This window comes from Gambusia affinis, linkage group LG10 (assembly GCF_019740435.1).
Source record: "Gambusia affinis linkage group LG10, SWU_Gaff_1.0, whole genome shotgun sequence".
NCBI classification, from domain to species: Eukaryota; Metazoa; Chordata; class Actinopteri; order Cyprinodontiformes; family Poeciliidae; genus Gambusia; species Gambusia affinis.
In genome coordinates this window covers 23,927,913-23,955,542 of record NC_057877.1, presented here as the reverse complement: position 1 = coordinate 23,955,542, position 27,630 = coordinate 23,927,913, and the positions used below count along the sequence as shown (strand labels likewise).

General features: G+C 37.9%; 1 protein-coding gene across 2 annotated transcripts in view; it reads right to left on the bottom strand.

The window, feature by feature from the left end:
• The window catches only part of adamts10 (ADAM metallopeptidase with thrombospondin type 1 motif, 10), a 63,192-nt gene that overhangs the window by 20,141 nt on the left and 15,421 nt on the right, over positions 1 to 27,630 (bottom strand). Inside the window, exons 1-15 of one of the 2 annotated variants that reach the window (XM_044130560.1) lie at positions 26,256 to 26,542; positions 20,575 to 20,714; positions 20,273 to 20,482; positions 16,998 to 17,166; positions 16,626 to 16,828; positions 13,219 to 13,302; positions 11,041 to 11,189; positions 7,831 to 7,874; positions 7,422 to 7,527; positions 6,120 to 6,266; positions 5,757 to 5,898; positions 3,398 to 3,505; positions 2,776 to 2,921; positions 1,445 to 1,508; positions 1,178 to 1,280 (exon numbers count right to left, since the gene is read on the bottom strand). In XM_044130560.1, the coding sequence (XP_043986495.1) occupies positions 1,178 to 1,280; positions 1,445 to 1,508; positions 2,776 to 2,921; positions 3,398 to 3,505; positions 5,757 to 5,898; positions 6,120 to 6,266; positions 7,422 to 7,527; positions 7,831 to 7,874; positions 11,041 to 11,189; positions 13,219 to 13,302; positions 16,626 to 16,828; positions 16,998 to 17,166; positions 20,273 to 20,482; positions 20,575 to 20,714; positions 26,256 to 26,520 (2,080 nt within the window). In that variant the 5' untranslated portion in view covers positions 26,521 to 26,542. Of the gene's footprint in view, positions 1 to 1,177; positions 1,281 to 1,444; positions 1,509 to 2,775; positions 2,922 to 3,397; positions 3,506 to 5,756; positions 5,899 to 6,119; positions 6,267 to 7,421; positions 7,528 to 7,830; positions 7,875 to 11,040; positions 11,190 to 13,218; positions 13,303 to 16,625; positions 16,829 to 16,997; positions 17,167 to 20,272; positions 20,483 to 20,574; positions 20,715 to 26,255; positions 26,543 to 27,630 lie in introns of those variants that run through there. The other variant, XM_044130561.1, reaches the window with a different exon arrangement.

Here is a 27,630-nt window from a genome sequence, read left to right as displayed (position 1 = left end):
ATCCAAAATTAACATTTGAATGTTGTTTTTTTACTTCCATTTGGGTCTCAACTGCTTGTAAAAGCAGCAGAAGCACTCAGAAAAAAAAACACCCAGTTGTTTTTTGGCATTAATTTAATGTTTTTTGGTTTCTAGAAAACAAACCGTTTCAAAACGTCACCATTTATGGGGACTGAGCTGTTACCGAGCAACCCCAGCAGAGTCCAGCCCCGTTACCAAGCAACCCTAGGGTAGCTCCAGCAGTTTGGTCAGCTGGTGGAAAAAATGAGGAGAGGAAACAAAACTGTTGCATCAACAGTCTTCACCCCTTCCAAAATAAGAGAATGAGAATAAACATCTAACTACTTAAAGAATTGTTAAGTCGACAACCAAAATTTCAACACAGATGTCAAACTTCATCCAATGCAAAGTTTACAAAAGAAGCAAAGTAAACTAGCACTGTAGAACTTATTCAGAAAAATTAATTTAAGGCAAGCTAATGCTGTGTTCACACCAAGCGAGTTTCACGGGTCAAAAATGTGTCCCACGCTTTGAGTTGGAGGTCTGTGCACTTTGAACTCAGCTTTAGCTTTAGGCGTGCATCAAACACAAAATGTTTGAAATCGCTCCAGACGAGTGTTGGGACAAGCTGCTGTTTTCCGCTACCTGCATCTCCTGGTAGGACACCAGCTACAGGCCACTATGTCACACAGCAGAGTCTCTCTGATTAGTTCATGCTTTGCATCAAGCAGCGAAAGTTCAGATTTTCCAACTCCAGCATCTGACGCATTGAATGCTCAAAACGCATCAGTTGTGCAGCGCTAGACACACGAAACGAGCTGCGACACGCATCCACATAGACTTTGAATGTAAACCAGACGCTCCTGATGCTGTGAACGCACCATAAGTGTGCTAAATGTATTCAACGTTAGCAAAGCTGTTAACGAGCTAAGCAAAAAAACTAGCTCTGCTATTAGCATATTAGCGTTTTTGTGGAAGTGTGCCCACCACCGCATTTCACAATCATGCGCAATTTTGAGTTGGCAACAAAAACATTGAAGTTTGTAATTCTAACATGAGAAAATGTGGAAAAGTTAAGAAAAGCAGTGAGGCAGAGGACAATAGCAGCTAAAACGATGGACCTACCAATACTAACACTACGCTTCAGCAAATATTAAATAAAAGAAAACACGCTCACCTCCTCTGTATGGTTTCCAGGTGTAAAATTTTCCCCTGAAAGGAGTGCTGTCAAAGTCGGAGCACTGGATCTCTCTGAAGTCCCTGGAGCCTGCAGGACACTCCTGCATTGGACACAAATGCACAAATTCTTCTACGTACATGTAGATTTTCTCTGTGCTTTATTCTGCATTCACACACTACATGCAGGCCAAGAATCACAAACAATATTCAAAGTATAGATGAATGAGTGCAGACTAATTGATAGCAAAAATTGAGTAAAACTCACATCAATATTGCAAGACCTGAAGCGTTTTCTTTCTCCCAGGCAGTATTTTCCTCCAATGGTTGGCCTGCAGTCAGAAACAGCAGGATCAGTCTGTCACATATCGACTACATCAATCCTCCATTACATAAGCACACATACTGATGTCAAAGCTCAGTTGTTTCATGGCTCCATCCTTATCTTTAGCTGCACTGATTGGACTTTATTTTAGCTACATCGATTTCACAACAAGACAACTTTCCTACACTTTAAAAATACATCTGTTTGGTGCGCAGCTGGCTGCGTTCTCAATATTTACATCACTTTTCGGCAGAGTAAAACCAAAGCAAATGTGGAAAATAATAGTCTGAAATGAAACAGGAGAAAATCGTTGGCCCCAGATTTGGGTCAGACCATTCCCCTCTTTAATAATTTCAAGATGAGCTATCTGCTGACAGCAATTCAAAATATTATACATTCTGTAATGATTTGGACTTTACTGATGCAGAACTTTAATTTAAATAACTGCCCTCTTCATGGCATGACTGAGAGGAAAAATATATACAAATATAGTGTAAAAGGCAGACAAACACGAGTCAGAGTGAGGGTCTGATGTAAGGCGTCAGAACAGATGGTCTCTGTGGGAAAGAGGTTTAATTCTCTCTGGGACTGCTTTTACAGGGGCCACAAGACGGACAACAAAGCTCTCAATCTACTGGCTTATCTGCCTTTTAACTCACCCACAATCCCACGATCATGAGATGTGGATCATGAACCAGATTTGAGGAAACAAACAGCTGAAATCAGCTTTTCAGAGAGAACAGCTGGGCCAAAATAAAAGAGGTAAAGAAAGGAGCTTCGTTTTCTGGGCAGTTTGGAGTCAAAGAACCAAGAATCAAAGAGTCAGCCGAGCCGAATGCTCTGAACATTAGCGGATGGATGTATGGATGGATGGACGGACGGATGGATGTTTGTTTGTTTTTGTCAGTCAGTTTTCCATTCCTCTAAGCTTTAATTATTAGATTTTGTGCTTTTTAATCTCGTTTTTTTTGCTTGCTTTCTGGTTCCTCATTTCCATTGTCCTGGTTTCCAGCGTCCTCCCAGCAGCCTCCTGGTTCCCAGCAGCATCCTGGTTTATTTTATTCCCTCCTATCACATCACATTTCTCTGCAGCTTTCTCATATCGTATCCTCCACAGTTAGCCCATCACTTTGAATTTCAGTTTCTTTGTAGTCTCAAAAACTTTACAATCAAGTCTTTGATTAGCTTGTTTTGAGTTTTTGTCACTTATTTCAGAATAAGTGAAACGTTTTTATTTATTTTTTTTTTACAGTGTGGTTCGATGTAGGCAGTACCTGGGGCTGTCGCAGTGTCTGACGGAGGAGGAGACTCCACCTCCACAGGTCCTGCTGCACTCCCCCCAGGCGGACCACAGACCCCAGCCTCCATCCACACCCTCTGGACGAGTCCCATACGCAACACACACCCGTTTGAAGCACCACTGCAGCACACACACACGCACACACACACACACAGGTTAAAAAGTTATAAAATATAAATACATAGTTGTGCTTTTACAAACACTCATCAAGTATTCTTGCATTATTAAGCCATTACCATTACATTACTTTAAAATATTCTTAAAACTACAATATTATCATTTGTTCTAACTTCTGGAATAATTTCTTGTCCAGTAAAATTTGTTATATTCACAGGCCTCAATCTGGCTTTTCATTATTTCTTCCAATTTGCGCAACTTACCACAACAAGTGACCTTAATGAATGAATGAATAAATAGAAACTTTAGACCAGAAACATATTTATTTTATTGCTGTAACAACCAGTACAAGTGAAACTTTAGATAAACATTTACGGACATCCTTGAAAATTTGATTTTTAATCTCTAAGTTTTTCATCTTGAGGTTAAATAGAAAAACAAATGAAATATTTAAATACTGTATTATTTTCACAGCTCACCCCTTTCTCTATGGTGTTAGTCTGACAGATGGTTCCCTCTGCTGCAGGTATACTGCTGGTGATGCAGCGGTTGCTCTTACTCATGCACCAAAGTTCACTGCAGACTTCCTGTATACGTCAGAGAGAGGAAAATAAAACCATCGGAGAAGCTGACGGACACAAGAGAGAGAATATGAGAAATATTATTGGTCTTATTTATGATCAACAGGCAGAAACTGTCATTCACCTTCACCTCTTTTCCCTCCAGAGCCGTCAACACTTTAGGGTAATGTTTTATTGTGTACATACGCTGACTACATAGCATCTATAATAATGAGTCTATAAAGCCGCACGATGTTCCAGATGTCCATTCGCTCTGAAGGCGGCCTTGTAAAATCCTGACTATGCAATAAAAAGAACGCTGTCCCGTGAAAGTATTGCAAGATGTGTTACGTATTACAGATTTGAAGATGAAAGTCGGAGCGACATGACTCAAGAGTGAGAAGCTGAGCCGAATTTTTTTTTTTTAAGTTCATTTTAATAAACAGCTAAAGAGAAAATTACATAAAAAAAAGAGTTTGTGCAAAAATGATGCACAAGTTTATGCAAGAACATATCAATAAATCAAAATGTCACCTGAAAAGTAAATAAAAGAAAACTGAAACCCACACACACTTACATAATTTTAATGCATACAGATTTATATAAAATAAAATTATAAGGTTAATTTTTCAACTATAAAACTATTTAAACCAACAGAAATTAGAAACTAACTAAAAGTTGACCTACTATGCTTACTTGCACATGTTAGGATTTATTTATGTTTTTCACAAAATCTTTCTTAGATAATGAGATTTTAGTCTGGTCAGTTTTAGGGCGTCTTGTCACTTTAAGCCTAGATAAGCTGCTGCTGGCCACGCCCATTACACCCATCAAAATGGCTGCAAACAGATACATAATTATACAACTGCACAGTTTTGAAAAGTAGAAGTGGAGCCTCCTGAACAACCAACAAGAATCCAGCAAGGATGGCAAGTCAACAACAAAACACTTGATCTTTTCCAGCAGCCATTGTACATCCCAATATAGCTTGGGTTGCTAGGTGCAGTGTGACTCAACAATAAAATGTTTTATTTTCCAGATACCAAAATAACATTAAGTTATTTCCAAAAAATAGCTGGGGGGAGTTTTTAAACAATTGGGTTGTTTTTAGGAGCAGTAGAAACCAAAATATAAATATAAAAATGTTAAAAATGTGAATTTTGCATAATAGAGCCCCTTTAACATCAATAAGACGGCCAACACAACCAGCGTCCGGACTGCTGATTTGTCCAGTGGAAGGTCATTGACATCCTCAACAAGTAAGGTAAGTCACAAAAACCAGTAATTTCTGAAGAGGACTGGTTTATCCAAAACTCTGGTATAAAAAGGATAAACAAATTACTGGGATAACAGAAGCCTTGAGAGTATTATGAGAAAGGGCGTTTAGGGGAGATTTAGAAGGCGTTAACTGCAGCTGGAATAGTGATCTGCTGTGTTTTATGAAGTCCAAAGTCAGACCAGCTGTCTACTGACTTAAAAGAATGTGAGTAAACTAGAGCTGCAACTAAATTATTTTAGTAATCGAATATTCTGACAACTGGCTAAAAAAAATTGGAACATTGTGTAGATTTTTTATTTAACCACTTAAGCCTTTTCATACAATATTACAAAAACATAAGAAAAAGCAGATACAAAAAAAATCTATTCCTTTTTAAAAAAAGAAAACAAACAACATAACATTCCTTCAGTGAGCAGCGCAAAAAAAACATTCTAACATGTGAAACACAACAAAGCAACCAATGCGCTCCTTTAAAGGAAGGCTAAAATCACTCAGATGCAGCCTGATGTCGCTTCTATTTAGATGACTTGGCAGTAAAAGTGGTCATAGGGTGCAAAAAGACAAGGATAAAAAAATCTAACTTGTCATTTTATTTTATAAGGTTTAATGAGGAAAGATACGGCGCCAATGGATAGCAGCTGTTGATCATAATGACCATAAGCCCTCAGTGTAACCGCGGATTAGCAGCGGACAGGAAGTTTGAGTTGGTTTCTAATCCAGCTGTTTCCAACTTTTATAAATATTGTCGTCTATGAGCCCCAAACAGGTGTGTTACGTTCACAGACAATTTAGAATCGAACAAGTAGCCATGAATAAACTGGAAAAAACAACTTTTCCGTCACGGCGCCTCAAATGATTAAGTGACGTAGTTGCAAAGGGTCAATATTCCAGTTAACGATTAATCAATTAAATTATTGATGATGATTTCAATAATCATAGTCAATGATGATTAAATAAAACTTAGAAATGAATAAAAGTAGGTAATATTTGTGTGCTCACCGCATATTTACACTGCCGGGATCGGATGCCGTACTGGAAGCGGCACTGCTCGTCTGCGTCATAGGCCTGACCCGGGGCGGTGGTGGGATAAACAAACTCCTGCTTTGGAGGCATGTTGTTCAGACAGGAGCCCAAACCTGAGCTGAGGCACATCAAACAGAGGAGAAAAATATAAATACTAATCGTAAAATAAACAACAAACACAAACCCTGCACTTCTGATGTTTGGTTTCGATGTGACATTTTATTAAAAGCAGGAGCAGTCTGAATATATAAACCATCAAACATGTTCTTCATTTTTTTCCTGCACTCCACTAATTACATATTTATTTCTAGGAAGGAGATATCTGATGGGCTCACTCACTCCAGGAAGCTGGTGATGTAATCCCGGCTGCAGGCCGACCAGATGAACGGGTTTGTCTTCATGGTGATGTGGTCAGCCATCAGCTTGGCAGTCTCCTGGCTGCGTGGCCCGCAGGCGTTCCCCATCCCATCATGGTTCATCCCAAATCTAAAGCCCATGATCACACAGGGACAACACTTTGAGGCCAAGCAGACAGCTAACAATCCCTGCAGCAGCAACGGGGAGAAAAACGGCCTCTGTGGATAACCAAGAGGAACTCCAAGAACATTAGTGTCAAAAATTAAACTCTGCAACTTTGACATTGCACCCAAAGTGAACGAAACAGAATATTAAAGAATCTGTTGGGGAACATCTTCTGTTGGACAGTCTAAGCATTGGCCTGCAAACTATTCATACCCTTTGCACATTACAAACACTAACCTGTTGAAGGAAGCATAAAAGGTCACTTTTAAAATCCATCCATTGTTACTTCAGTGAAGAATGCGCTGCTGTGCAATATCTACGTTTAATGTTTATCTAATCTTAGCAAAAGGCTAAATCTTATTGGTCACTCAGTTTACTTTTGTTAATTTGGCGCTTTTTCTGTGACCTAAAAATGAATGAGCTCCTCCCGTTGTTCTAAGGTCCCGCCGGAGCTTTTTTACCCTGCGCGGTTCTGACGGGGTCACCGGTTTATAAGCCTTTTTGTGGTTTCACAACTGAAAAGCTGACGGGTCACCCGTTGGCTGACACCAGCAGATGGAGAGTAGCATAAAACTACCACTACACCTGACCTGCACAAACCTGAACCACAAAAGCAGCGGACATTTTTTCTTTGCTAACAAGCTTAATATTATTTGCATTAGCTCGTCATCATTTAGCTAACATTACCTGCATTCAACCACATTAAATCAACTCACTTAGTTTGTTTGGGAGAAAAAAACTCTTCAAAGTTCTTTGCCTTTTGCTGGTTTGCTGCCATGTTTCTAACACACACCTGCGCAGCAGCAGCATTCTCAGTCGCTGCCGCGCATCTTAGCGCTCATGTTGTGTTTAAAGGCGGCTCGGAAAAACAAGTTACGACATGTTAACAACAGATTAAACAGTTGTGACTGCTGGAAAAAAGTGGGAGGGACAACGGGCGCAGATAAGAGGAGTGCGGGATATCTTACTATATCTAATCGAGATAGGAATAATAGACAGATGACCACTCTGAGGTAAAAATAAAAAACAACTTCCAGTCATGACATAGTGACAGTTTTGTGAAAGTTACATACAACCAGAACAAAACAAAAACCATTTTCAGATGAAGGAGTGACTTACGTGTGACCGATCTCATGGGCGATGGTGAAGGCCGTTCCCAGACCGATGTCCTCGTTGATGCTGCAGCTCCTCTCTGGCTCACACATCCCTCCTACCGGAGCCAGACCTGACAAACATCAACGTGGATTCAGACACACAGATTCTCCATACAATGAATCTCACTCCGCATGCACAACACATCTTCATGCTAATTACAGTCACAGATCATTTCCGCCGCCATGAAGACCACATATGAAACCGATAATTAGCTGTAATTTATGAGTCAAACGTAGCATGCTTTATGGGTCGGAGTTGGGCTAACGTTATGGTGATGTGGTGCTCAGTGTACCCTGCAAGAGGCACAGCCTGTGCTCTATGTCACTGTGGATTATGAATGGGTGCAGATCGCACATCTGTGAGTGAATGTTACCTAGAGTTTCACAGGGCTTGTTTTTCTGGATGCAGATGTCGTACCTGGAGACGAGACAGAACAGTTCTTTAAAAATGCGCAGTTTTTTGGGTGGAGGTATTCAAAAGTACTCTTATTAACATGCTGATTCAGGGCAGATCTATTCATTATAATTCTATGCTTTGTGCTCTGAGCGATGTGTGTTTTATTACTTTTATTTTTTACATCATATTTTGAGTTCCTAGCTCCACTTTATGAACCATTTGAAAGAAAGATTGCTGCAGTTTATTTTACATGTTTTTGTCAGGTCAACTTCTTTATTATTTATTTTACACAGACTGTTTTACTCATAATTACACTGACAGAGCAAATTAGAGTTGTGTTGTTTTTACATTTTTTCATCAAGCTTGTGAAGCTATTGGTGTATTTACGTTTTCTGAACTGGTGCAGAGCTATCAAATGAATTTGTAAGTCAGGATATTTTTGACTGTGTTTAAAAGTTTTTAAGTCAATTTGTTTTTGAGAATCAGAAGTGAAAACAGTCGATCATTCATCTCTAGTCAGGACAAGTAACACTAGTATCTATATGGATGGTTGATTCATGATTATACAAATGTAACAAGGTTTTATTTTAACAATATTATTGATGCAAAGTGTGTCAAATTTGTTACTTTATTCTTTGAATTTATTTTGTTTAGTCATTTAGTCAAGTTTATCTAATCTTATTGAGTTTTGATAAAAGCGGTAGACTATATAAGATTTTTTTCCTTCCAAATATTCCAAAAACAGAACTAGAAGAGGTTTGCATTTCAAGCTTTTATTCAGCTAGTTCTGATGGTTTTGGCTTCCAGATAAGTTTCTAAGAAAATTGTAATATGATATATGCAGACCCCACACATTCTGGACAGAGGCTGTTTTGACTTTTACTTTCAGAGTGTAAAAGTCTGTAGAGTGATTTTAAAAATAAAAACTATCTGAAAATATGTGTTTCTTTACCCTTAATTAATTTAATATAAACCTTATATTCTTACACCTAATCTCTATATACTTTAATGCCTTCTTTTTGCACAAAGTTTTGCCCAATACAGCTGATTCTGAACAGTGTCCAGCAGTTTCACAGACAGTGACCGACTGATTAAACTTTACAAGAACAATAGACGGAAGCCATTGATGGTCACTGAGGTGTCATCTGTCTGGACAGCTTCCACCCTTTGCTTGATAAAAGCTTCTGCAAAAACAAAACTGTTCCCATAAAGCCAATTTAAATGTTAGGCCCTTCAGTACACATGTGTCAAACTCATGGCCTGCGGGCCACATCTGGCCCGCCACAAAGTTTTATGTGGACCAGAAGGACACATAAATAGGACCTTGAAAATAACCGTTGTGTGTTTTAATAATATTTTATCAATCAATTGAAAGCCGTTCTCAGTAGAAGAAGATTTGGGCCACAGACGCAAAAAAAAATTCTGATTTTTTTTTCAAACAGTTTTGACTATTTTTTCTTAAAATTTTGATTTAATTTTTAATTTACCAGAATTATTCTGACTTTGTTCTTTTAAGATCAAAAGTCAAAATTCTGGGAAAAAAGTTTTATTTTGTCTGAAAATCTTGACTTTTGATCTCAGAAGATTAAATCCACAATATTTTTTCCAGTAGCCACAATCTTCTCCCACAGTTTTCATATGTATTCTGCCAAATTACATCAATGTGAAATTATGTTTAATATTATTTAACTTTAAGAAGAAGTACTCATTGACTGCAGAGGTGACTATTTATTATTTTTGAGGTTTATTAATAGATATTATCAACAAATTTTACCACAACCAGCCCTTTGAGGACATTCAAAATCTTGATATGGCCCAAATAAAAACGAATGTGACACCCCTGCTCTAGAATAATATAGGAGTTTTACTAGTACTATAGTTGCCTGGCAGTAAAAAGTTTTTGGGTTTGAATCGCATCTATGGTTCTGCTTGTTCTCTCAGAAGACAAATGATTTCAAAGATCTGTCTAGAAAGGAAATGCATTTTCTTTATGTATTCATGAGACTGTGGAAAAACAGTTTCTCAGACAACAGCTGAGAGTTTTTTTCTGATTAATTTGGATCAACCAATTTCTGTAAAACACCTGCGATTTTCCTCAGAGATTAAGAAAAAACAAACATGTTGCTTCGTTTTGGATAGCTTTTGCGGCATTGTTCTTGCCAACTCTTTTCCTTTTTATTGGCTTAAATTCACTAACATGTGAGTGCTTTAATTCATTAACATTAAACGGGTCTTTTAGCATGCAAGGCCCGTTTAGAGTCAGACCACAGCATTTAATGCAGATTTAACTAAAAACCTTTACTTAAAATTGCTTTTTAAGACATTGAAGGGTGGACTCAGATTATAGTCCTGCTGCAAAACCGAAACCTAAGGTCACATATTGATGACAAGACACTATTTATTTAACAAGCAGAATTTGTGATTCCATCAGTTATGGGAAGAGGCAGCAAAACAGCCAGAGACCAAAACACTGCCACCATCATCTTAAATTACAGGGGCAGTAGTCTACCAGAGACACGATTAAAGGTTACGCTCTGAAATTTTGTACATCAAAAAAGAAAACGCATTAAAGTTTTTAACACAACAAAATCTCTGTGATTAAATCATCAAAATTAACATGCTGAAGGGGCAGTATTATGCTTTCCAGGAATATAGTGCCATTTTATAACACCGCAAAGTAACTATTCTACCTTGAGTTGTTATAAAAATGTATAAAATATGATGTTTATTTAACGCCTTGAAATTAGGCCTATGTCTCTTTACAAACTCTGTTTTCAGGAAGTCATCATCACAGGGCTCTTCTATTAGCCCTTTAACAACATTTTTACCAAGGTTTCACTGAGAAGTAGCTCCTATAATGAGCTCTGCAGGTGCATAGTTCCACCAAGTGTTTGCTAATTGCTGCTGGCTAGTCTGAAGGAGTTGAGTGTTTGGAAACAGCAGCTTCAAGAAAAATCTGTGTCTGAAAAGGCGGAACTAGGTCCAATCAAGAGTTTTGCACAGTTGCCATGGAGATTAAAGGATTTCTCAAACATGCATGGAAGGATCAATGCAACACTCCAGGTATGTTTTTGATGAGTGAATAGCATAATAAACATGAAGTAAGTCTCATGTTTAAAGCCCTGGTTGATTCATGAGTCAGGAATGGTTCCGTTTCACATTTCCTTCTGTGTTTATCTTGCGTTACCTGGTGATGAGCACGGCGGTGTCGTGATGAGCGATGCCGTTGTCCGGGATGGCGTTCCCGTAGCTGCTGCTGCGGTGCTGGATGGTTTTCTGCCACTTACAGAAACTGTCCAAAGACTTGCCAGCGTGATGGTTGATCTCCAGTGTTGGCTGGACGAGAAGAAAGGAGGGAAACGCAAATTCAGAGGCAAGACTGGAAAAATAAAGTTATGCGTTTTGTTTTGTTAAATGCAAAACAGTTGTTCTGTTCTGAGGTTATTTTCCCCTCACACTATGTTAGTATTTCCTATCTGTTAAAACTGTGTAGATTCGCCGCATTATGTGGGAGCTGAGGGAGTGCTCTGCTGGCCACAGCTGGCGAGAATTCGTAACCCAGGAATGCATGCGGTGACATAACTGGTAATTGTCTCATCCCACAGTCCCTCATCTCTGGGCCCACTCATGGCATCGTTTTCCCTTTCCAGGCACAGCTTTGACTTTTTTTTCCGGACTTGGAAACCTCTTGCAGAAACCCCGGCTCTGCTTTTGCAGAACAAAACTGGTGAACCCACCCTGCCCCCTCACAGAAAAACTAATACACCGCTAATGAGACAAACATTTACATGTTCGCTCATTTAGATAACAAACACATCCGGGCGGGAGGCTCCAGAGATTATTTTAAGGCACGATGAATCATAAATGTTCCTTAACAAGACAGCTAAGGAGGAAACCTCAAAGCCACTGCGTAATACCCGAAGGAGCGGGCCGAGGAGTCCCACCGCATGCTGTTAATGGCTAGCTAATACAGTCATTTACAAGGCAGGCAGGTGGTTCAGTCATCTCCAGAGCTACGCTGGTAAGGTCATGGACTTTTTATGAGCTGAACTCCTGCCCTGTGGTCAGGTGGGGGATTCTGGCCGCTCGTCTCTGGCTTACATCATGCAAGCAGCTCAGTGAGGCGGTTTTAGTCTCGGTGCTTCTTCTGGAGGTGCATGCTGACCTCAGCAGGATTAAAAATCAAGAACATGCTTTCCTTGGTAACATTTTTTAGTTTACAATCAACACTAAAACCAGCTTCTGCGAACACGGAACCTTGAAAAAGCAAGCATTTCACAATTCCCTCTGAAAAAGTACAGTTGGTCAAGTTTCTATATCTTACAGTTGAGAAAAATCTAAACAAACTTACAAATAAATTTTCAGCAAGGTGTAGGAGCTTGTTTTAAGTCAATAATTCCTTAATATTAATGAAAAAAATGATCCAGTCCGTTTTTGGCAATAAATTAATGTTTTTTGGTTCCTGGAAACTGACCTGTTTAAAAAACTTTCCACATATAACATCACAAGTCACCTAGCAACCCCAACAAAGCCCAGCCCGTTACCTAGCAACCCAAGTTGAGTTCCAGAACATTTTGTCAGCTGGTTTTACTGCTTTTCAATGACTGCTGAAAAAGATGAGAGTTTTGTTGTTGTCTTACTATCCAGAAACCACTTGCTGCATTGTTGTTTGTGGTGCAGGAGGCCATACTTTTGCTTTTTAAAGATGTATGGTTGTATCTGTTTGCATCCATTTTCATTTGCAAGTGGAAATGTGAGTTGGGTGAGAGTGGCCAGCAGCAGCTTATTTAGATTTAAGGTGACAGAACAGTTTGTTCTGGAAGGAGCTCAAAATAGGCAGAACTGAGCACACTAAAATCTCATCAGCTGAGAATGATTGGTTGCAAAAAAAATGTGCTGAACATGTTTTTTGTAGCCCATAGATCTATCCTAACCTGCTTAAGAAAGCATAAAACAAAGTGAGGCTGTTTGAAGGCAAAAGTTAAAGGAACATGAGATTACTGTACCACAGAGAGTAGTGTGGTACAGCGTATTTAAATCCATCTCGTAGATGTTCTACGTCCTGGGAAAGCGTCAGAGAGCTGCTTGTTTACCACAGCAACATACACGACAGTCACAAGGCAGCTCTGTGTGACAGGTACAAAACTCCCCTCACTGCCGGACTTTTTCCAGCTCCGTTCAATCATCTCTCTCTCTACTTACCTTCCTTACATCCTCTCATTCCCGTCACAGCCATTCATAACAGCCACACACACACACACACGAAGGTCGCTGGGTGGGGTGGAGGAAACAACACTTAAGCCACTAATTTACACAGAGATTTATGAGGACAAACTCAGAGAGAGACATGCAGCTGTTGACCGACCTGGTCTTCCATGAGCAGGATGAGCCGTGTCACCACGATGTTGACTGCATTCCCCAGGCTAGAATCATGGAACAGTTTGGCAACCTGACCTCCAGGGAAACAAGAAAAGACCAGTCTTAAAAACGGCCGACGCACTGGCAGACCTCAGCACAGCTCAGACCAGACAACACTGGGACCAAAAAGTCTGCTTTAAACTAGGGCTGAAATGATTAATTGGTTTAATCATGATTAATCACGATTAATCACGATTAATCAATTATTGAAATCATCGTCAACGGACTTGGTAATCGACTAATCATTAACTGGAATATACATATTCTAATAAAAAGGTGATTTTCTGGAAAAAACAACACAATCAGAGCCAAAGCTGTACAAAAATATATATATAATTTGCATTTAAGAAAAAAAAAACCTTCTTTGTCTGTACAAATATCTTACCCAGAATTCCTCAAGTGGAACAGTTTTAGATTCATTCAATAGAAATAATTCAATTATTTTTTTTAAATGAGACAATAGAGCATTCCTTTAGTGAACTCTTGGTCCGTTGTAGGAAAGGATGAATCTGCAGCTAAAAAATACTTAACTTTTCAATTTACTCACCAATTACTGCAAGCAAAACAAACATTAAAAACTAACAAACAAAGGTATTGATGTACAAAATAACAAATAACCAATCAGACAGGAGAACGATTAACAAAAATAAAATAAACAATTAAAAACACCTTAAAATTTATTCATTTAGGACAAACACAAAACTTAAACAAATGATGATACAAAATATTTTTGTACAGTTTTGGTTTACTTACATTGTTTACTTACGCTGAGTGTGTTGTACTTTCAGGAAATGGTCTTTATAACTCCAGATAATTATTACTGATAATAGACCTGTTACGATAATTTTGCTGAAATAACATTGAACACATTCTCCAAGATCTGTAAACTTTAAATTTTAATAAACATTTAACGCTGGAACTGGAAGATATTTTAAATATCTAAAATAAATAAACAAATTGACAAATAAAATTAATTCTGAAGTCTTGAACTGCTTGGTCAAAAAAGTGGGCTAGCTGAGACCAAAGCACCAAACTGAAGACTTTTATCATCCAGTTTTTTGTAGAACAAAAGAAAAACAATAAATCAGGCCAATGAAAATTATTGAGTTTGTTTTAATTTATTATGTGATTATTGATTTACTGATTATTGTGACAGGCCTAATTGACGATTATTTCAATAACTGATTCATCATGATTAATGTGATTAATCTTTTCAGCCCCTTTTTTTGTCTTCCACAACTTTCCTGTGGAAAGATGCAGCTTTTGGCAGAACTGCATGGAAGTTTTCTTCTTCTCGCTCTTCCCACAACTTAAATGCATCAATAAATTCTCCCACCTGAGCCTTGGATCTCTGCAGCTCCTCCAGAGTTACCATGCCGAACATGTCTAATGTGGTTCTTCCTCTTCATGATGGTTTGTTCTCTAATGTTTGAATTTATTTTTAATGTCAGGTGTTTAAATTACATTTTACACCTATCCTCTACTTTGTATTCCCATTAAAATACATTAAAGTTTGTGGTTTAATGTGGAAATAAAATGTTCACAAACTACCTCCAACCAAACATTTCCCGTAAACAGACTCTACTGCCTGCAACTAAAGTAATAAGTGCCACCGAAGCTTCACTCTGTCTAGTTAAGGTTAGTCTTTTTCTAAATTAAGTTCCATTTTTTTATGTTGTCTGGACGTTTTTTCTTTAAAAAGTCTTTCATTAAATACATTCCTAGCATGTGAGTGTGTGTGGTTTCAGAGTTCAGCACGAGAAGATCCTCAGTGAAACAAAAAGGAGGCGACTTGAAATTGGTTTCCCCCTTGGAGGAAGAACGCACTAAATACTAGCTTTGCTCCTTCCCTGCTATTTTGAACAATACTAATTTTATAGCTAATTTAATTCAGTTCATGACATTTTTTTGACAGAAACATGATGGAAAGGAAGTTCATCCTCTTTGATTTGGAGTGTTTCACATATAACAATATAATAAAAAATGATACAGATTCTAAACTTCCACACTGTAATTATCTATTGAGAAAGTATGAAACCAAAGCCAAAAAAAATAATAATAATAATAACAAAAGCAGCTTGTAGAGCAAACCTTATCAACATTAAAAGTCATTTTGTCCATGACTCAATCGCTCACATCACTGAGAAGTAATTATCGCACTCTAAGGAGATTTGCAGGTCATGTGCTTTCATGACGCCCATATCATCACCCTCCTCCACCGTGCTTGACATGCTTTTGCTGGGGCAAAATTTTAATTGTCTACTATTAGGAAACTGCCACAACTACTGATTTTATTGGGAAGATCACACGGTGGACAGTTAATTAAAAACTTTAATCAAGAAAATGTAATTGAGTGAAAGTAACTAGTTACTACAAAACTCTGAATGTAGAGGGATTATTTGTTTGTAAACACAAGAGGATGCGTTTGCAGGTGCAACTTGACTGCAGCAGTAAGAGCCGGGCGGCCTTTAAACGCTCACTGGTTGCCACGGTGACCTGCATTAATTTAGCTGTTCTAACATTAGCTAGCATGTCAGTCAGTGTACTGCAACTGTTTATCACAGCGTGATAAAAGAAGTTATGCTACCAAATTGACATTAGTGAAGGAGACGCATCTTAATGAGCGGTAAGCGTTATATGCAGGTGCATTTATCACATTTATTAATGTGATAAATGAGAGCAAATGTCCCAAACATCAGACATTATTTACTAGCAATATTAAAGCAATTTGTTCATGGTAAGATCATCAGCTTTTACTAAGATATGGCGAGTCTCTACAAATAAGATGAACATATACATCCGGAATAGGGTTTTATAAAATTATTTTTTTTATTTAAAAAAAAATATAAATCTAATTTAGAGTGCAAATGACAAATAAAATACAATCTTTTCTTCCTGTTTCGGTTTCATTTAGAGGGAAAACGAAGATGTAGATGAATCCATTGAGGCAGGTGATAAACTGAGCCTCCAGAAATTAAAAAAATGCAGCAGGTTGAATGCGAGGAAGTGCAAGGTACAGAGACGCTCTCCCAAAAATAAAACCTCTGACAACTGCAGACGCTGCAAAGCTGTGTACGAGAGTTGCACCGGGTGAAGAGAGATGAGCTGCGCTGGCTGCAAGTTGTAAATGATTTTATTAGCCTTATTGTAAATATTTAGTTATAATAATGTATTCTTGCCTGCGTTCTGAAGAAGACATGCTCAGTAGAGTGGCTGCTGACGTCGACTGATATAATATAGAACTGTACAGTACTATTTACTACTTATATCAGATAGAGTTCATATAATGTAAGTAGTAAATAGTTCATTTAATTAGCTTGCATGTCTGTGAATCTTTTGTGTTGTGACACTTACAATATTCATGACAGCCAGGATGTACTGCTCGATGTCCCGGCGGCCGTGGTATCCCACCATCATCTTGTCGGCCACCACCAGCGTCTCCACGTAGCGCTCCTGACTGACCGAGCGCTTCAGGGGCAGCTGGCCGCGGCCGACATGGTGAGGCGGCGTCTTCAGGGTCCGCTGCCACCACGACGCGCCTTTCATTGGCTTCTCGTCTGAGGTAAACCACACACATTCATAATTTCTAGAGTGTATTGTGGAAATAAACCCAAAAAAGGCAGAAGAGTAGAAGGTTCTCCACCCAGGTTCTTAATAAGAATAAGAAAAACATTTTTTCAGCAAGACCTTGTTTGCTAATCAACACCAGAATACAAATTTTCTCACCAATGACCCCGCAGGAGCGGCCCTTGTACTGATAGCGCAGTGATGAGCGTTTGTAAACCACATGGGGGCGCCCTTCTGTCCTCTCCCCCCTCTCTGTCCGGGTTTGGTTATCTGGTGAGACAAGCGGTTCAATGAGGTACTCCTCTCCCCCTGCAACAATCACCCCCTGCTGTGAGACACAGATAAGGAGAGCAAAGAGGTAAAACAAAGCAGGATAACATGGAAGCCTGCAATAAAAACCTGATACGTTTACTGCTAAATAGAGCTAGACAATAAATAAACAACAATATATATGGTAATAAACACATGGTCAATATCGATCAATAATACACCTAATACAATATTCAATCATTTCAATTAACTCCGATCCAGAACAGCACAGAATTCTGGGTGATGAAGGCAAAGGAAAGACTTTACCCACAGCTAGCTGAGAAAAGCTGGTGGAATCAACCAACTCTCTCTCTCTTGTTGGTTACCTAGCAACTCATTCATTCTATAGTTACCTAGCAACAACCTGCTGAGTAACTGGCACAGCAGCAGTTTAAGGTTTCACCACTGTGTCTCATAACTGCTTAGATATGAAAAACAACACCGTAGAGTGAAAACTGTGGATAAAACAGGAAAGATCACACCACCAGTTTGGCTGCATTTCAGATATTTAAAACAAAAAACTAATCAATAATTATAAATATTGACTGATTTGACACGCTTATATTGTTTTTCAACCATTTGTCCGCCATCATCAGTGGCCATGCTAACTAGCCTGAGCATTCATGATAGGCTAGTACTAGCTGCAGCATAGCAGAGAGCAAAGGGTTGAGCATTGCCACATGGAGGGGTGATTGACAGCGCTAAGACCAACCTTCTGGCTGAGATTGGTTGTTTCTAGATAGCAAACTGTCACAACATAGTGACAGTTTCAACAAATACGTGAAACAATATTTTTATAAAAATTGCATACTGCAGCTTTAATAGCTTAACTCATTAAATAAAAGTTTAATGAATGAAAAATAGAGGATAATTATCTGTGAATGGGTAGTAATTTTTTGTTACCACGGTCTGAAAAGGGCTACATAACTAATCATAACATATGTCTCATATTTAGAGTGGTCCATATTTTGAGAGAGTGATGCACGATGTCCCATCCCCTCCCACGGAGAAACGCTGGACTTGTTTAAGCAGAGGATCAGGAACACACAAGAGAGCATGAAAGGGTGAATGAGAGCGAGAAAAATGAGTGAGTGAGACAGAGAGCGATACACTAACACTTCCTTTGATTCTGCTCAGATGTGTCGGCCCCGCTCAGAGCGAGTGTCTCCCCATCGACTCGCCGCGGCGACGTTCAAAGCGCCTTTTAAATCCCATAATGAGGTTAGTGACGCTCCCTCGGACACACAGCGGGCTCACTGGTGAATGCCCTCATGCTGGTCCGACCAACACTAATTACGTGTGAGGCTTTTTAACGCTTTCTGAGCACGACCGAAACACTATTGTGGGTCCTGCTGTTTTGTAGTGAGAGGATACGTGGCGGGTAGAGCAGAGTGCGTTGATGCATCCCGATTGAGGGTTTGGATGAGCAGAAACTTGGAAGCATCATCAAACAGATGGCGGCGATCTGTTGTGATTCGAAGAGATGACCTCATGAGAAAACTCTGAATGAAAGGGAATCTGTGCTTGGATACAGTAAGCGCTAAACAAGTCTAAACAACTCATCATTTCTTGTTTTCTACACTGAAAAAAATTACTCTGTGGTGATTTGACACCACTGAATCTGTGTTCAAAACCAAAACAACCCTGATTAGAAAAACATTTCTACAGAAACTAAAAAAGCAAAATGCAACAACTTTTCAGATTAGTTTAATTTTTGTTTCAACGTTTTTTTTAAGTAGCACATTACTAAAAAAGTGTTTATTCTGACTATGATTTGGCTCTAAATAATGCATTATTCACAGGATATTATACGAAGTAATAATTTGAGCAAGATTTTTCAAAGAACTCTTTAAAATTAAGAGTCAAAAAAATGTTGCAATGCAGAAAATTACACAAAACTACACTGAAGAAAGAAGACAGCTCAAACTTAAAAAAACAAAAAGTAAATGAATGAAGTTGGTCAAACTTACTTTATTCACATTTGTTTAACTGGACAATTTATTTAATTAATTAACTAAACTTAATTTGATTACCGATTAATTAAATATGTTAAATTTAATGTCTTTTTTTCAGCGAGTTTAGGAGAGATTAAACCTTGAAATGCCTGAAAAGATGACAGAACAACCTGGACTAGAAATTTTAGGTAAAGCCAAAAACCTTACTTACTATTTACTTTTTATTGTTTTTCAGAGTAAATAAATCATTTAAAAATATGAAATAAGAAGAGTCTTTTGAATCATGCCCACTGTAACAGGAATATGCTACCATATATGGATGATGACGTAGCATCTGTAACAGAACTGAAAATAAAGACATTTAAGATCTTATAAACGTTGTGAGAAGGATAGAAAGTTTGATTTTTATTGTATGTAATACAAAAAAGGTGTTTGAAGTTGACAAAGCAAAGGAAAAAAGAAAATGAATCTGGATGTTTAACTACATTTTCTTGCCAACTTGTAAATCCACAACAGCAGGAACCACATTCTTCTCTATATTTGGTCATTTTTCTGTGGGAATAAAACCCAGAGATTAAAGAAATGCCTCATTTCAGATACTTATTTTAAGATAAGATTCAACAGAACTGCACATGAGATACCAGAGCAGAATGGTTTGGGATTTAAACAGGACCTATTATGCAAAATTCACATTTTGCACGTTTTTATGTTTCCATTTTGGCCTCAACTGTCCAAGAGTTTAAAAAAACCAAACAAGCATTTCTGACAATAAGTTAATGTTTTAAAAACCTAATGAAGGAGGGACTGCATCGTTACCTAGCGAACCCAAGTGAAGCACAATCCATCACCTAGCAACCCAAGCTGAGTTCCAGAACATTTGTTCAGCTGGTTTTACCACTGCTAGAAAAGATAAGTGACAAGATACCCTAAAACTTCTCATTCTGAAAGGGAATAGAAATAGACAGAACTCAAATTTCATAATTTAAAAATGATTTTATGCTAAAAATGTAATAACATGTTCTCTATAGGTCATAGACCAATCCTAACCTGTCCAACAAAGCATAGCAAGTCAGCTTTAAGTTTTAAGAGGACTGAGGTGTGTTCAAATGTCCTGAATTGAAGTAGGAATCAAGAGTTTCTGATTCAGCAGCAGCAGGATGTGGGTCTTACCAGGCCGTTGCAGTTGCTCAGGGCCACTTTGCTAGAGTGCGGCTGGTCCTGGAGGTGACCCGTGTAATGGCAATGGGGAGAGTACGGGTGACTCCAGGCTAGCTGGCCCCTCTTCCAGTACTCCACCCTAAACTGGCGGGACAGCAGGCCTCCCTGCAGCGTCAGGTTCAGCAGGAAGTTGTTCTGCGATGTGGACAGCTGGTAGAAGAGCTAAGAGACGAAGGAGGAGGAGACGTGAGAGCCGTAAAACGCCTGGATCGGTCTGAAAATGAGCCAATGCGGAGTCTGAAAAAGCATAATACAGAGTCAGGCAGCCTGTCTTCAGTGCTTCGTCGTCTTCTTTGGTGGTATTTTGTCCTGTCTGTGTCCAGCATCTCGCCATTTGGTCCTACACGTACTGGGATGGCGATCTCATACTGGCCTAGGCTGGACAGGAAAGCAGCTGTGGACATAGAAAACAAAGTAGGGATAAAAAATATCAATCAAAGTTAAACAAAATATCCACCAAAATTCAGTTTAATCAGAGAGTGATTCTGTATTTGCAACAACCTGGAAAAGAGAATCAGACCTTCTGGTTCTCAACTGAAAAGTCCCAACTTACTACAACCACTCTCCATTCATGAGGCCAAATGGGGGTTGCCATGGCTACCTTGAAATAGTACACTTCCTGTCTGTCTGGGGCCTGTTGGAGATTTAATGTACAAACGCACAGAATGAAAAGGTAACCTGTGTTTTCTAGCAGTACAGCACCTTACAAAAGTATTCACAGTGTTTTAACTTTCCCATGTTTTGTTACATTAGGATGAAAATCCTCAGTTTGTTTCATTGGAGTTTATGATAAACCAACATAAATTAACACATAACTGTAAAGAGGAAGAGCAATTAAAGTTGCAACTCATTTAGTCTCATATTTATTTATGTCGCCACCAGCATTCATATCTAACGACTCAAATTTCTCCCAATGTTCTTGTAAAACAGGTTGAGCTCAAACAGACTAGATAGAAAGTATTTCCACAAGTACTGAGTTGGTTTTAAATCTGGACTTTGACTGGACCATTCTACCATGAATATGCAGTTTTCCTCTAATTAATGTGTTCACCCCTAGTTTTCTACGGTGGCCAAATTTGCACAACTGAAGGTTGGATCTCAACATATTTTCCCACCTGAGCTGCGTATCTCTGCAGCTCCTCTTACCATGCGTCTCTTGTCTACTTCTCTGATTATTTTTAATCTTTCTTGTAATTTATTGCAATTTAGAGAGGCTGGAAGAAGGAAAAGTAGAGGAGAAAGTCAAAGAAAGAAAGCAAGAGTAAAGGAAAGATAGAAAGAAAAAATGAGTAAGAAGGTAAGGAAAAGTGAGTGAAAGTAAGCAAAAGTAGGTAGAAATACGAAAATGAAAAGTTTGTCAAATTAAGTAGGAAAGTACGCAAAAAGAAGAGTAAATGTAAGTGAGGAGGATTGTATGTCAGAAAGCAAATGTGAATAAGTAGAAGCAATATATGAAGTAAAATTAAGTAGGTAAGAAAATAACTAAATGTAAAAGTTAAGAGATAAACCAAAAGAAAGTAAGTATGAAAAATGTTTAAAACAAATTAAGTAGAGAAAGTACAAATAAGAAAAAAATATAGGTAAAATAGAAATGTAAAGGTACAGAAGGAACAATAATAAAGAAAAGCAAAAATACATAAAAATTTAAGTAAAATACGAGGAAAGTAAAACAAAGTAAGAAAATGTAGTTTGCTTTTAAAAATCCCACAGAACATCATAAAGGTCACAAACGTTAGAGCTGTAATCCTGAAACTCAGAGCTGTCACAAACCACAACAAGGTGGCAACAGCATCATCTCTGAAGCACAGGAAAAACTCCTGCAGAGAAAACAACAAGGGCTCTGTTATAACAACACATAAAAGAAATGCAAATTACTGAGACCTCACACAGAATAACGAAGACCACCAACACAAATTAGTCTACTGTATCAATAAAACGCCAGTAGAGTGTTTTTTTTAACAGCTGCTGCAGGCTTTTCCTCCACAGGGTTTCCCATCAACTTCCTCTGACTCACACACAGTCTGTCCAGACCACCAACACCTACTGTATGTCGCTTTAACAACTTGATTGAGACGTTTTAAACAGACTGTTTAACAGGACAGATTGAAACGTTACAAGATCACAATGAACATTACTGGAGACTTTAACAGGACGGCTGCAAGAACTAATTTAAGCGTCTCTGATAGTTTGTTGTTTCTGAGTCAAAAAAAGTTGTGCAAGAAGCAAACGTGTTGTATTTAAAAGAAAAAAAGCATCTGAATGTAACTTTTCTGATAAAATTTTGATAAGTTTTGATCCCTCTGAATGTAGCCTAACATTTATCTACACTAATAAAGTTTTGAGTGACATTTACTTAGATAAAACAAGGTATTTAGAATTTATTTTGTAATTTTAATTTGAAAAAGTCAATCAATCAATAAAAGTCTAAGTTAAGTTTACAAAATGCACTCCTGTTTTGTTAATAAATTTAACAACCTTAATTTTTTATTAAATACCAAAACGTCTATAAAAAGAAATGACCTTTCTTTGCTATATTTAAGTTACTTCTACTCAATAATCTAAATTTCAATATGGTGTGGGCATTTTTCATATTGTTTATCATAAAAAATTGATTGTTGCCCTAATAAATGTAATTCATGATGTTAAAGAAAAAACTAACAAAATTATCAGAAATTTTGTTTTTGACTATTTTCTCCATAGTTTGTTCCAAAAGGCCATTCATTTACTCAAGTGAGAGTAGTGACACTTCATAGTAAAATTACTCAAGTAAAAGTGTAGGAAAGATACTTTTTTCTCCAAAAGGTAGATGTATTCGAGTAAATGTAAGTAGTTACTACCTTACTCTGCTTATAACTTAGCTGTTCAAAGGAAAAATCACAAAACACAAGAAGGAAACATGAATCTACTAAGAAACTGAAGCATCAATGGAAACAAGAAGAAGTGGAAACATGGCTGCTGATTTTAACAGGAGAAAACACCCAAACTAATGGGCTCACATACAGAAGTTAGTGTGCTGATAAAAAATACGCCCCTGGATCTGTTATTGCAAAATGAAAATAGTGGAAGGAAGTACTCTGGGTGGAAAAGAGCAACTCCCTCCAGGCCAGAACACTGATCAGTCTCTTTTGCACCAAGTTTTCTAAAAGAAAAGAAAATATAGTTAATTCATATCATCTCTGAGGACCAGAAATGACCTGTTTATGTTTTTGTGGTTTAATATAAAAAAATTTAGATAAAGCAGAGCTCCATCTATCGAAATAATATAATTCTTTCTGGGTTAATACAAATCAATTTAATTATGTGCTTAAAAGCTGTTAAACTCTATAACCATTACAGCTCGCAATGTGTCAATGTGTTTAAATACAGCTGGCATTCCAACAATCATTTGCACTGTTTGGTTTATTTTTAAATAACATTTCTGCTCTTGTTACACATCTATTTTCTACAATGCACAGACGCACTATTGAAAATAATTTAGTGTATTTTTAATGTTCAATACACATGCACATTATTTACTTCTTTTAAAGTAATAAACGCAGTTGTACTACAACAGAGTACATTATTTCTATTCTTACGTTTTTTACTTCTTGTGAATCACTATTACACCTGAATTTCTCCAGTGTGGGACAATAAAGGATATTTTTGTCTAATTTTATGTTTCCAGTAGAAAAAGTAACAAATGAGGTGTTTGACCAGAATACTCTGTGGCGCACAAGCAAATCCAACTCTGGATGGAAATCCTTTTTCTACTTTATTTTTTCACTCATGAAGCCTACAATCACCAGCCGCGTTTCCTTTCACCATATAATTGCACAATAAATTCGCTTAATGCAGGGGTTTTCAAAGTATGAAAGGGTGAGCCCCCCTCCAAGGAGCACAATGCCTGCCGCGCCCCCCCCCTTTGAAAAAGTAACTATAATCGGACTACTGATTACTCCTTGAAAAAGTAACTTAGTTAGATTACTGACTACTTGACTTGCAAGTAACTAAGTTACATTAAAAGTAACCTTTTAGTTACTTTCAGCAGCTGCTAACAACAACGCTCCGCCTCCTGCCAATACTTAATTATCAGCTATTTTATAATGGTAACATCAACAATGTGTCTCCACTTATAAGGTTGAACTGAAGAGGAGATTGTACAAAAAAACAAAAAAAGTGAGTAATTTGTGTGGTCCACTGTTGTCGGAAAACTCTAAGTAGGATTTTAAAGCCCCCCTCCCCCCAGCCTCCAGATTTTCTCCATAGTTTGGTGTCCAAAAGGCCATTCAGAGCTCCTCCTGAAGCTCCACAGCTCAGATGGTTGCACAGATTTGTGACACTTACCGTAATATTAATTATTATAACGGTGCTAACTTGCCATTATAACTATTGCCAACTACGGACACGTTCATTCGTGGCTGTTTTCACGTTTATTGCGCTGTTTATATTGGTCTCGATGTTTGCAGTTTTCTGGAGCGCAAGCTCGACGTCATTGAGAGGTAATAAATTAAGTTGACATTAACAAAGACACAGCGGGACGGATCATCCGGGAAATTATGAACAGGAAGAGACTGACTAAAACTACCTTAATGACGGACAAATTCTGGGATTTATTATGAGTCTGCTTATTTCCAAGCCCAAATGAGCAACTTCACGTTCAAAAACGAGCCCAAAAAGGCGCAACCCGCCACTCATTAAATTTTCGTACTTAAAAAAATGAAGCCCAAAGCCGTTAATAATAATCGGACTTGGCGACAGAAACTCAAAATAGTTCCAGTTTTTCCACCGACAAAATGCGCATCTCCCTCCATTGTTTACATTTCTGTTGCATAGAGACGTCGGTCACTCGACAAGACGAGTAGAGGAAATACGATTAAATAACAAAAGAAGACAGTAACGCAGTAACGCAAAAATGATTTTGATAAGTAACTGTAGTCTGACTACTGGATTTGAAATAGCAACGCGTTAGATTACTTGTTACTGAAAAAAGTGGTCCGACGTCAATAACGTTACTGACATCACTGGCCAAAACATCCTCTAAGGTGGGAAACATTTCCACTGATCCCCGCTCCACACGCGCACCCCACAGTACCAACTTTTTCCTAAATCCACAGAGTTGATCGTGCGAAAAGACGCTTTCTCTCAACATCAGTAGACAGCAAGCAGATATCTTTTTCTACTTTATTTTTTCCTCATGAAGCGCCTCCCTAAAGTGCTCTGGCGTTTCACCATATAACTTGAAATACCGCTTAATATGTAACCACCGATTTTGAAAAAATAAACAAACTAGTTTTTTGATAAAAAAAAAAGTTTTGCCGCTAGTATGACCTGGATGTATAGATATCGGTTTATTTCGCAAAGCTGCAATTGAAACACTTTTTTTGCGTCACACAAGTCACGTGATCAACAAGACGTTATCATAGACACAAACCACTTAGAAGTAATCGACAGGAAGTAGTTGAAGAATAATGACGCTACATGTTTTCAATGACTTATCAAGTGTGATTTTAATTGACACCACGCCGCCTCCGCTCACATGCGGACGTACAGCAGTTATGAAAATAAACAAACACAAGTGAATAAATTAAACTATAGTTAGGTATCCCCTTTGTCATAAATGTTTTATCCTAAATACTGTTGTAATTTGGTTAAACAGCTCAATGTTAACAACTCAATGCTAACGGTTGAAGGCTAACTGCTAAGCAAATAAACACAACTCAGTCTGATTAAAATAAAAATACTAAAACATAATCATTTCCAGATCAATACGTTAAGGTAATTATGCTTGATTTTATGTGTGTAAATTCCAGTGGTAGCTCTATGGCAGCATGAAAACATAAGCTGCACTAACTGCAGTATTTACATTTAAGCACCGTTTTATGCTACTGTTTACTTTTAAGCATTTTTTCCTGAAGGCTGATTTTCACAAGCCGGTATTATTTTAGCCATTACTCACCTGTTAGTAAGTGCAAAATGCGTCCGACTCCAACACATTTTTCAAGTTCGCATCCAGTGAGACTTTTTGCCCCTCGTCGTTTTTCCTCTTCGGCTTTATTGTTTATTTCTCCGTTTTTCCCGCTAATAATCTTACCGAACCGATTCAGGACTCGTTGGAGAATTTCTTTGCCCGCCGTCTTTGCTTTATTATTGGCTGATAAGGTAAATGTCTCGGGTACCGTCATTATTGCACTGTTTGTTTGTCGGGTTTGCTGTTCGTTCATATGAGGACGGAGCCAGGTGTTCAGTCAGGTCAGTCGCGTTTCTTATGTGACGGAAATTTTGCACACATTTTGCAAAATGTTTTGCACACATTTTGCACACGTGTGCAAAATGTTTTGCACACGTTTTGCACACATTTGTAATGAAATTGCAGCAAATGACAGCAAACCTCTATAGAGGTTCATGACCTCTATAGGGAACATCAAGTAAAGCTATAGAAATGCTTAAAGATTTGGTGTGCAAAAACTCTAAAATTTGATCAAAAATACAGTTTTAAAGGCGCTTGCTGATCGGGTCTGTGACCTCATCAGACACTCATTATCACCTAGTCTGATGTTTTAGGGAAAGTTTTCCACTTCAACAAGGTAAAACATAATTTTTTTGTTTTTACTAGACAATCTCAGACATATAATTTTTCAGAATTTAGTGCAGATGAATTAAAATGCAGCCGTTGGCTCAAGGTTTGAAATAAGCAGGAATGGCAACTCCATGCCAGCCCTTATCTTCCAACGTCTAGAACACTGCCTTCCAAGAGAAATGGAGACTGTAATTAACTTAATTTTGTTGGATACTAAAATGTCAAATTTGGGTTGAAAGTTTGGGTGTTCATTTGTCTTGGCATGACAGTCATGGGCAAGGATTCATATATAAATGACATACAGAAGACCTGATGCTTGTTAGGAGTAAAATAAAAGAGGAAAAGAGTTTAGATTTCTCTTCAAATAAAATGAAAAATGCCCAGTGGGATTTAATGCCTTGTAATCATGCAGACACAAGGGAAATCCAGTAACTATTATCTTTAACTAGAATTTTATTATCTTCTTTATCAGTTGCCTTGAAAGGAAATTACTGTAAATTATGGTATGCTATTTAAAGACAACTGGTGCTGACCAAAAATGTCACAAAAGTTAAAAAAAAGTTGCTTAACAATCGTTAAACAACATAGTGATGACAAACTCACTCATAAATATTTTCATAAACAAACTACAGAACAAAGTATAGTCAACTGAATTAAAAATATACAGAAAGTTTGAAAAAAATTAATAAATGATAAAGGTGTCCTTTGTTTTTGATTTAATTTCGGTGCAGCCGAGGTGTTAAAAGGATTCACT